Source organism: Eschscholzia californica, unplaced genomic scaffold, assembly GCF_041429995.1.
Source record: "Eschscholzia californica isolate CP2 unplaced genomic scaffold, dmEscCali1.0.p SCAF_6, whole genome shotgun sequence".
Classification (NCBI taxonomy): domain Eukaryota; kingdom Viridiplantae; phylum Streptophyta; class Magnoliopsida; order Ranunculales; family Papaveraceae; genus Eschscholzia; species Eschscholzia californica.
In genome coordinates this window covers 15,223,208-15,234,349 of record NW_028238483.1, presented here as the reverse complement: position 1 = coordinate 15,234,349, position 11,142 = coordinate 15,223,208, and the positions used below count along the sequence as shown (strand labels likewise).

The window sequence follows — 11,142 nt, the reverse complement described above, 5'->3', positions numbered from 1 at the left end:
AACTTTAAGCCATTTGAGAATAGTAAATGAAATATGAGCTTCAATGGAAAAGTTTTCCATTGATGTAGCCTTAAATTTTTTTTCATGTAAAGAAGAAACAATATGTAAATTTTCCAGTTTTGATGTAGACTTGTAAGATAAATTGTATGTGTGTATATGTATATATTTGTCTCTCTCTCTCTTGAGAATGATAATGGTGAAGATGAAATGTGTACCCTCATGTCTCATATGTGTGTAGATCTGTAACTTTTTTCGAATCATTTTGATGTTAATCTAGGACTTTTATCATAATCCTGATGTTAATCTATGAATTTTGGATCTTTCCAGGGTTAGGGTGTCTCTTTTTTACAAAAAGAAAAATCTCTTTAAAGATGGGCGACCCGATATGCCTGTCGTTGGTTCTGTAAAAGAAAATATTATTTTTGTCCGACCCGAGCCCGCCCGCTAAATCAATTGATCATTGAGATATGGTACCCGAAACGCCCGAGCACGGACTAGAGGTACCCACGGGTACTCGAGCCCGATCTGTTTCCCACCCTTACTATAGATCTTTTGACTAGTCAAATATTTTGTAATCCTCGCGTAAAAAAGTCCACGCTTTTGTTGTTTAATATGTTGGCTGATAACCATAATATTTATAATTTTATCTTAAAATCTCATTATTTAACAAAAGTCATGTAAAATATTTGTATTTAAAGCCTTAGCAATTTATTTTTTTGAGAAATCGAGTACGCTCTACGTTAGATCATTACAAGGTATACATCATGAAGATGTAATAAAAACGATAACCGCATAAGTTAAACCAATAATTAAAGAGACCTAAAGTTCGATAATAAAGAACTTAAAGTCCAACAGCATCTATTTTATTTACTGCCTAAATTTCATCAGGTAAATCTTGATGATAAATTACTTTCACCAAAACTCAATCTCAAAGCTTCACAAATTATTATTTTTTTTTGATGAGCAGGCTTCACAAACTTAAGGGAGAGATGTCATACCACTCCACCACCAATTGACGGTGGACTAATGCCTTACTAATTGAATGAATTTTTTTTTAGTAAAAAAATACAAACTAACCCATGTTAAAACATGAATCAATAGCTCTTTAAGAACATAGATGTGACGTGTCGATGGAGTAGTGGCCCCTTATAAATGTCAAGTGTCAACCACTGAGAAAAATTGAAGTCGTAAATAGTGTCAGAGAATCATCACATTTCACTCTCCCTGTTTTTTGTTACAACACTTTCTCTCTCTAAAAGAAAAAGAAATTTCAACTCTTTTCTTTTTGTAAGCATTTCCATTTAACAGATTTCACCTCCATTTTCTCACTCTAAAACCTTGTCAAATCATACTCTTTCCGGATTCTTCGTCATCAAAACCCTAGCTTTGCTATATATATTTACTCAACAAGAAAAAAAGAAAAACTCTTTTCACTTCATTACTTGAATACTATTCTCTGCACTTCATTAGTTCTTGACAAAAACCCTAAAAATCATGGCGGAACAATTAGGTCAATTAGTAGAAGAAGGTTTGAAAATAGCAAAACGAATAAATTTTGGGAAAGATCAGTTAATTTCACCACCGCAATATTCAACAATGGAGAAAAACTCAAGTTCTTCTTTTGTTCCGACATCTCCTATGGTTTATGCAGTAATTTCTGATCCTTCTATTGTTGATAATCCTGATATTCCAAGTTATCAACCTCATGTTCATGGAAGATGTGATCCTTCAGCTTTGATTCCTCTTCATATGAATGAGATTATGATGGAAGTTAATTGTTATTTGGATACGGCGTTTATAACTGTTACTGGTTCTTGGAGAGTTCATTGTATTATGAGAAGACGAAGTTGTTTTTGTAGATTAGTGGTACCAATGGGAGAACAAGTAAGTTTGAATCAATTTCGTTTCTCTAATTAAACCTAACTTGATATTATGCGAACAGACAAATTTGGGAATTTTGTTAACTTAGAACAAATTTAGGTTAGGTTTTGTGATTTTCAATTCGATTTTCCCCTATTTTGGTAGAAATGGGAAAGTTTAACATTATTTTTATGATTGGTTTTGGAGAACTCCTCAATTATTTTCTTTTTATGTTATTTTATTATATTTTGAGTTAATTCTTTATTTTGATTAGGTTTGAGTTTTTTTTTAGTTAAAAAAGACAAGTTATTTTGTTTGATTGAACATCTAATATTTATATTTTGTTTGATTAAAAGCTCAAAAATTTATATTTTGTTTAGTTAAAAATCTAATATTTTTCAATTGTAAGTTGTTGTAACCCTTTTGCATGTTGTTGCAACTTATTTGCGAATTTGTCGCAACATTTTTGCAAGCCGTCGTAATATGTTTGCAAGTTGTCACAACCCTTTTGCAAGTTGTTGCAAATTATGAAAACACCTCGGAGCTGAAGACTATAAAAAAAATTGAGTGATCCTTTTTCACTAAAACAAAAATATTTATATTTGACAAAAGACAAGGGGTGGAATCTTCACTTTGGTCATTTGTCTTTTTGAAGTTTAGGTGATGTTCACTTTGGTCATTTGTCTCTCCACTAAAAAGACAAGGGGTGGAATCTTACCTTTATATAAAGTAGTAAATCATATATAGCTTTGGGTCATTAAAAAAATGATAAACTTTTGTGAAGTGTTCTTGTTGGAAGTATAAAAGGAATATATTTTAGATTCTAGATGTGTTATAAACTTTGCAGGTTTTCTGTTAGGTTTAAGTAAACTCTAGTGCTATTTATTTTCTTGGAAATCACTTCCATTTTTCTCTTGTTAAATATACCTTTTCTACACCAAAGTGTGGGACTTTCGTTGAGATGACGCAAGGTGAGGGTTAGTTGGGATATAAAAGATAGGGCGATCATTTATACACAACCAGCCGCTCATCACCTTGTGCTTCCCACAGGTAGGTGTAAGAATAAGGTGGTTGCAACCTGTAAAAGAATATGGCCGGCGTAGAATGTGAAAAAAAAACTGCTAGAAATATGTACAACACTTTAGTGGTGCATGATGCAAAGCCTATTAAAATTTGCTTAATCTAAGCGTACTTGATGTGAGATTTAGTTATGTAGATGGTGCCTGGCCATGTGTAACCTTTAAGCAGTTTTTTTTTCATATTGAGCTCGGTTGTCATTTTAGATTGGAGACGTAACACGAAGAAGAAACCTTTTTAAACGATGGTCTAGTACGATCTATACGATCAGTATAGCTCACTCATAGAACTGGCACTTGGACCATTTTTCTGTACGCACATTATGGTGTTAGCGAGGTGTAAGGAGTAAACACAAAATAGGGGGAAAAAGAAAGAAAAATAAAGAAAGGAAAGGGAAGGAAAGGGAAGGAAAAGAAGAAACTGAAATAAGTATGCCAATGAAGTGGCTTGGATTGGCTAATACCTAATGGAAAACGTATTTGATAACAAGGTTATATTGGAGTAACAAAGAGTAAGCTATATGAAAGCTTGCAAAGAGGAGGCGAGAAAACCATGATGTTGGTTGTAAGTGCTTGTTAAGGTTAACAAGTTAGAGTTCATTAACATTTGTCTTCTCTGTAGCTAACGAACCCGTATTTCATTTCTATTCCTTCTGTCAAATATATATCATGAGTTCATGACGATTTTTTCTTGCATGGGATATCAAGTGTAGTACTGCTTATTTAAGTTGTCTTTCTTTTACTAGTTGGGTTTTGCTTGTTTCTTGTTCCTTAAGAGAGACATGCTTTCTTAACAGGGTTCAGTTCTAGGTGTTGAGGTCGATGTTAGTGGAACATCATATGCAACCCAGCTGATTGCCATGGAAGAAAAAATGGACATGCGAAATTCAGCAAAAGCTCAAGTTCGAGGAGGAGGCTATTTGGAACCACATATATTCACCATAACGACTCCAAAAGTACTATCTCACCTTTTTTCTGCATTAAATTTGTGGTTATTTGTTAAATTTTTCTTTCCTAGTTAACTTTTTTTTCACTCTTTTCACTAGGTTGAGGGAGGGTCCAGTCTATCAGTTAAAGTCTGTTGGTCGCAGAAATTAGTCTATAACTTGGGACAGTTTACTTTGAGTGTACCATTTAACTTCCCAAAGTATGTGACTCTTCCTGGAAAAGGAATATCAAGAAGACAAAATATTAAGTTGAACGTAAATTATGGTTCTGGGTTAGAAGTCTCCTGCACGAATATCAGTCATCCTATGAAGGTTAATTCCAGCTAAGTTTCAGGTGGACTTTTAAATCACTACACTAATCTTTAAATTTATCGGCAGAAATGTTTTTGAGTTTTCAGAATGTAAGAGAGGAAGTGGGAAGGTTAGCTTGCTCATACGAAGCAGATGTTCTTGCATGGTCGTGTACGGACTTTAGCTTTTCATATGCTGTCAGTTGCAAATTGGTACGTATTAAGATTGGGTGTTCCAACTTCAATCAAATATGAAAAGATTTGTCTTAGATATACTTCGTTCTCAGGCTGCCATTGGTCTATCTGGGACTATTCTCAACAGTTTGTTGCTGTAAATTTCTTGCCACAAGTTTTTTAGATACAAAGAAGGTGCTCTTGGTTACATGGTGCCTGCTCACTTGTTTGAGAAGTAAACCTGTTTTGTTTCATGCCAACGCTAAGCATATTTTCCTTGTTTATCTACGTATTTACAGGATTCTTCAGGTGATATATTTGGTAGGTTGCTCTTACACTCTCCATCCTTGCAAGACTTTGATCAAAGGGAGATGTTCTGCTTCTACCTTTTCCCAGGCGATAGCCAGAGTAAGAAGGTATTGGTATATTGGAAGAAGAATTTTGTTGAATAAAGTGATAACTATATATAATGGCTTACTCCTAAGTGGTTACAGAGGGACTAGGGTGACACCAGGATTTAGAATTATTCCCAAGTGGTTTGGTGGGGGGAGGTCTTGGGTTCCATTCCTGCAAACGGAAGCACTTGGGATTATTTCTTACCACCGATTAAGTATCTTTGGTTCTGGTTGAGACGGATCGAGAATGTGTTAACCGTCTTGTGGAAGTGTTGATGAGGAGTTCAATTAGGCCCCTCTAGTCATTGATTCGGGCAGAGTGGTGGCTCACGAGTCTACGGTTATGCAGAATTACAGAAGATGCATCTGTCAGCCTTCCTTCCAACCTTGTTGACGCCTAAAAAAATATTTAGATAGTTACCCAGTTTATTGCCATCGATTGCCAGCACTAATGACCTGCTATAAGTTCAAAACTCGTTGTGCTACAGATGGTTTTCTCTTCTTGCTATTAGTTATATGATTTGCACCCTTAATCTCATTCTGGTAAACTTATAGGTGTTCAGAAGGGAAGTGATATTTCTTGTCGATATAAGTGGAAGCATGCAAGGGGATCCCCTTGAGAATGTGAAAAATGCATTATCTGCAGCTCTCTCGAAGTTAAATCCAGAGGATTCGTTTAGCATAATAGCTTTCAATGAAGAGGCTTTCTTATTCTCATCATCATTGGAACAAGCTACTGAGGTAACGATTGAAAAAGCTACTCAATGGATGCAGATAAACTTTGTCGCTGCGGGTGGAACAAACATTTTACAACCCATAACTAAGGTAGAGTTCTGCACAATCCTCTGTAGCTACAGCTATGAAGGGATATGTTATTATCTTCTCACACAAGTTCTCTCCTTCAGGCTATGGAGATGTTATCTAATCCATCTAATTCTAATTCAATACCACTCATTTTTCTCATTACTGATGGAGCTGTTGAAGATGAAAGACAAATATGCAATCTTGTTCGAAATCAACTTACAACTACAAGAAAAAGGTTTCCACGTATATCCACTTTTGGTGTAGGTAATGATTTTGGGATTTATTCTAATATCTTTCTTATTGCACCTTTTATGGGAATAAAGCAAGTAGAAATTTAGCAGGAAGCCAAGCAGTTGTCAGATAGTAGACCATATTGGCAAAGGAGTGATATGATCGATGTATGGGGATAACATCGCAAAATATTCAAAATGATTTAGAGGAACCCCTGCAGTAAACAGTTTTGCAGTAGCTGATATGTTGGTCGACATGACTGATATATCACCAATATGATTGGCCAGATCAATATTGGTTCTGTTTTGTTGTATTGTATTGTGTAGTAGCTGGTGTCCAGTACTTGTGCTGGAAGCACTTTTTTTTTGTGTGTGTGAATACTCACTACTTAGATAATGTTATACCTTCATAATTTGACTAGAATCCTGGAATAATTGCTAGGTACATACTGTAACCATTATTTCTTGAAAATGCTTGCGCTGATCGGGAAAGGTCATTACGACGTTGCATATTATCCAGGTTAGTTCTGTTTTTTGGAACTAAAAGTCCCTTGGTAGTTTCACATTAGCTTTAGAAAACAAATGGTGCTAAATGAAGATCTTATTTGAAAACTCAGGGCTTTTATTATGCATCTTTCTGTGTAACCAGATTCAATTGATATTCGATTTCAAAGACTATATGGTACAGCTTCCTCTGTCGTTCTTGCCGATATAACAATTGATCAATTGGATCATCTAAAATCAATTGAGGTTTGCATCTTGGCATCTCCTTTCTATAATTTAAGAACTTTCCTGTGGCAGAATTACCCTACTATATACGTCGACACGCACATTTCGTTTACAAAAAGTTATTGAATTGATCAGCGTCGATTTACCTTTATTTTACTCCATCTTCTATTGTTCCTCCATGACTTAGAAACTGTTTCTGGTATCTCTTTTATAGGTTTATCGTCGCTATATCCCGGACCTCTCCTCTGGAAGCCCATTGATCATATCAGGTCGATATAAAGGGGAATTTCCTGACACTCTTGAAGTTGGTGGTTTCTTGGCTGATATGAGCAGATTCACTAAAACCTTGAAAGCGGAGTGGGCAAAAGAAATCCCTCTAGACAAAGTACATTGCTGACTTTTAGCTTCTGCAATGTTTATTTAATCCAGAAATAGACATCGAGATGCTAATGTAATTGGTTTTCTTTACCTCTATCTCTAACAGGTACTTGCAAAAGAACAAATCGATCAACTAACAGCTGAAGCGTGGTTTTCAAACAGTAAAGAACTCGAGGAGAAGGTTTGTCGTTCAATATAATCTATAAAGAATTGAATAAGTGATAAGGTCATACTGGAAATGCATATAAATGATACCCGAAAATAATTGGTCTCAATGTTTTTCTAATTTCTGTCCAGTGTAGAAAGACTACGTCTAGAATATGTCGATAATGAGGATCATAAATGTGAGTTCCAAATCGATGGTACGACTTAACTATTATAAGCTATTTGCTTCTATCTTGCAGGTTGCAAAAATGAGTATTCATAGTAGTGTTCCTTCTGAATATACTAGCATGATCTTACGTGAGACTGATGGGGAAAGGCAAGGCTTCAAATCAATTGGGATACAAGAGGTTTGCATTTTTTAACCCTAGCAGTAAATCGATGTGTTGTACTATCCCCATCTTAGAACTTCGTATATGTGAACTGTATCTCCGATAACCCTTTCCTTGCAAGCTGGTACCAAAGAGAATTGGTCCAACCCCCACTAGGTTTCAACATGGTTCTATATTACGAGTTGCAAGGGACGGGAGTTACATCCCTTACCCTGTTGTCCGCGTCGAGGGGGAGTGTCAAGTGGTTCCAGCCTTGGCACTGAGACGAGTCATTGTTATTAGTCCCCATTGTCTGGAAATTTGACTTTTTAAGGTGTGTATAACTTGATCTACATTTTTGCAAGCCAATCATCAAAGACAGATAGGCTCAATGGGCTTCAACATACATAATCCCTTCTTTAAGATTTGAATCCCATTTGTCGTAGCAGATGGACAAACATGTTACCACCCAACCATAGTGGGATTGGATTCACATACATATAAACCCTAAACAACCATTTAAATTGGAACAGGTTTCTTTCAACTTCAACCCACAAAAACTAGTAGACTCGAGTGGACGAAAAATAATACTGCTGAGAGGTTTGGGCAGTGGCTTTGGAAACATAACTGCGACCTCTGAAAATAAACCTCCCAGATTTGGGGAGCCATTGTTGTTTGTTTCCGCATCAGATCCAATTGTGAAGGCAGCAACTAGTTGTTGTTCCACTTTATGTGATAATTGCTGTGGAATTTGCTGTATTAGAATTCTTTCTACGATAAATAACCAGTGTGCCATAGCTATATCTCAGCTCTGTACAGCTTTAGCATGTTTTGGCTGCCTCAGTTGTTGTGCAGAGTTATGCTTTGATTAACATTTATCATTGTATTTTGTAATTGCTTTCTGTTGGGCATGGGGAGACTACTTTATTAGAAAAGTAAACACTCTGTGAAAAGTAATAAAGAATTTTGTACATATTACGAGTATTTAGAGAGTGGTGAGACGATGGAGGCTAGTCTCAACAAGTGTGGTTGTATGTTTGAAATATAAGGTGTCCCATTGAGGGTATGGAAAGACAGTCGCCGAAGCCTGTTAAAATATGATAGAAAATGGCCCACGTAAAGAGTTAGAAATTTAATTGCACAAACCTGGGAAGAAGCTAAAGACTTGAGTTTATAAAATTCAAGTTCATTGCTAGAGGAACTAACATGGCTGCACATAATCTAGCATCTTTTTCTTTCTCCAATTTTGTTAGAGAAAATGAGTTAGAAATGACCCCCAACATGTATTTTGGAAGATATCCATTCAGATAAGCTTGCGTGCTAATGAAGTAATGAATAAGTAGGCGAATGTCTACTTGCATAAGAAAAAGGGAAGATAACTAAAACGCCGCTGATTTGGGAAAATAAGAAAATTATATGGGGAAAAAGGTGGGGACCCCAAAGCAGATAAACCAAACATGCTTTAAAGTCGCTGGTTGGAGTTAGTCGGCGCTTTCGTTCCCTCTCTTGTCTCTCTCCCTTTCTTCTCTCTATCTTTCTTCTCATTCTCTAACTCCGACGAAGGGGATCATCCCCTTCGTTAGATTTCTGGTTTCGTCTGGAAACCAGACGAGATCTGGTCTGGTTTCGTCTGGAAACCAGGGCTCCGATTGGAAACCAGCGCTCTTCCCCTTCGTCGGAGATATAGAGAGATATAACAGAGAGAGAGAGAGGGGAGAGAGAGAACATAGAGCGAGAGGAGATAGAAGATGAGAGAAAGATTAAAGATAAGAATTGGCGGAGATGATGAAAATGTGGTCGGGATTTGTTGTGGAGGTCGTCGGAATTTGTGGTGGAAGTCGTCGGTGTTCATGGTAGAAGTGGGAGATGAAGAAGTAGAAAATATAAGCGTTTAAGTGTTTGCAGGAAACAAAAAATTTCATAACAAATTATTTCCACCCAAAACATTGTACTCCGGAAAATTTCTTTATTTCTCCAAATTATCCAGGTCAAAATGATATTGAAAATGAGTAGAAAAACATAAAATATTTCATAATTATTATTTAGGTAAAAAAATATACAAAGACTAAAGTACCTTTTTGTCATTTTGTGTAACTAATTCTTTTATTTTTTTAAACTTTAAATCTATATAACTTTTTCTTAAAATGTCAGATTTTTATGAAATTTATATATTTAGAAAGGATCTTTCATTAGCTTTCTAACAACATCCACGTTCAATACATTTTTTTCGGAAAAGTAATTAAAAAAACGTAGTTTTTCTTGTTTTTCTGCAAATTGGGTTTGCAAAATGTAAATTGCGAACTGGTGTTCGCAAAATGTAAATTGCAAATTAGATTTGCAAGTTTTACAGAATGTAATCTCGGGTTCAAATTTTGCAAACTCGATTTGCAACTTTTCCAAACTTGATTTCCAAAAGTTGCAAATCGAGAAAAAAAAACTTAAGTTTCTTTATGAAATCTGAAAAGTTTCTTCTTCATCAATTCAATGGTATACAATTAGATGGAAAAACACCATGATCGATTAAAACTACGGAGAAATAAATCCATAATAACATCATCAACTATAAAGAATTAATGTGATGTAGTTTTAAGTAAAATTTCCTATTAGTTGAATCTCAGGACTAGAGAGTGAAAATAATCAAGAGTGAGAATGATGTCGTTTTGGTTTCGTGTCACTTTTTCTTTTCTTTCTTACTGATCACCCAACTCCTTTTGATGCGAGTTTTTGCTTCAAAAGATTTCCAATGCCGCTGCTATTCCAAGTCCATGTAAAGTTACAAACCCAGCTGTTTAGTTAAAACCCCATAAATCATCTCCTCATCACCCAACTCCTCTAGTAAAACTAATCGAGTCATCAACCACATAAAAATCGTTTCTGTTAGATGAAATAGAAGAAAATTGAGTCACCAAGTACAGAGAAATCTTCCATCACGCTTTGTTAAATGCCCTCGGTACTACTAGAAATTTCACATCGTTGCTTAAATCTGAAAAGGATTCGTCGTTAGAGCTCAGATATCAGGTTTCGGGTGATTGTCAAAAGAAGATGTTTCGACCAAGAAGAAGATAATTCGAAGAAGAAGATAATTCGAAGAAGAAGATTTAGAGAACAAGAAGAGGAATCAAAGGAGAAACATTGAAGAAGAAGACTGAGCTGTGGCTTAGAATTTGGGAGTCTGATGCCAAACTTTGCAAGAAGCCCTCTTGTATGATAACATAAACTAAAAAAGGAGTACTTTATATATCAATAAAGGAGATTTAGAGAACAAGAAGAGGAATCAAAGGAGAAACATTGAAGAAGAAGACTGAGCTGTGGCTTAGAATTTGGGGGCCCGGTGCCAAACTTTGCAAGAAGCCCTCTTGTATGATAACATAAACTAAAGAAGAAGATGATTCGAAGAAGAAGATTTAGAGAACAAGAAGAGGAATCAAAGGAGAAACATGGAAGAAGAAGACTGAGCTGTGACTTAGAATTTGGGGGCCCGGTTACTTTGCAAGAAGCCCTCTTGTATGATAACATAAACTAAAAAGGAGTACTTTATATATCAATAAATAAAAGTTTCAAAATTATTAATTTTTGACGAAACCAAACTTGTATGATAATTCTAATTGATCGCTTCAATTATTTTTCAAGTTTTTTTGATACGCAAGAAGTATTACAACTAAGTAATTAGGTTCTTAGATGATCAAAGAAAAAGTAATGAATGTTAGTGATAATAGTCGAGACATGTTATCAATTAAGTTCTACCTCGCGAATTAGTGCTCTTAAGAAATCATCTCAGGACAATTT

At 35.5% G+C, this 11,142-nt stretch overlaps 1 protein-coding gene across 2 annotated transcripts; it reads left to right on the top strand.

Annotated features, from left to right (window-relative positions):
* The first annotated feature begins 1,068 nt into the window (after positions 1–1,068).
* LOC147531935 (uncharacterized) lies at positions 1,069–8,329 on the top strand. Of its 2 annotated transcripts, none has more exons than XM_086651072.1 (13): positions 1,069–1,884; positions 3,734–3,892; positions 3,983–4,195; positions 4,282–4,386; positions 4,647–4,763; positions 5,298–5,567; positions 5,648–5,810; positions 6,219–6,296; positions 6,426–6,526; positions 6,720–6,890; positions 6,990–7,064; positions 7,288–7,395; positions 7,890–8,329. In XM_086651072.1, the coding sequence occupies exons 1-13, from the start codon at positions 1,495–1,497 to the stop codon at positions 8,226–8,228; spliced, it is 2,289 nt and encodes a 762-aa protein (XP_086507198.1). In that variant the 5' UTR covers positions 1,069–1,494; the 3' UTR covers positions 8,229–8,329. The 2 variants fall into 2 exon arrangements, with proteins under 2 accessions (XP_086507198.1, XP_086507199.1); XM_086651073.1 differs by lacking the exon at positions 1,069–1,884 and adding an exon at positions 2,807–3,501.
* The last annotated feature ends 2,813 nt before the right edge of the window (positions 8,330–11,142 follow it).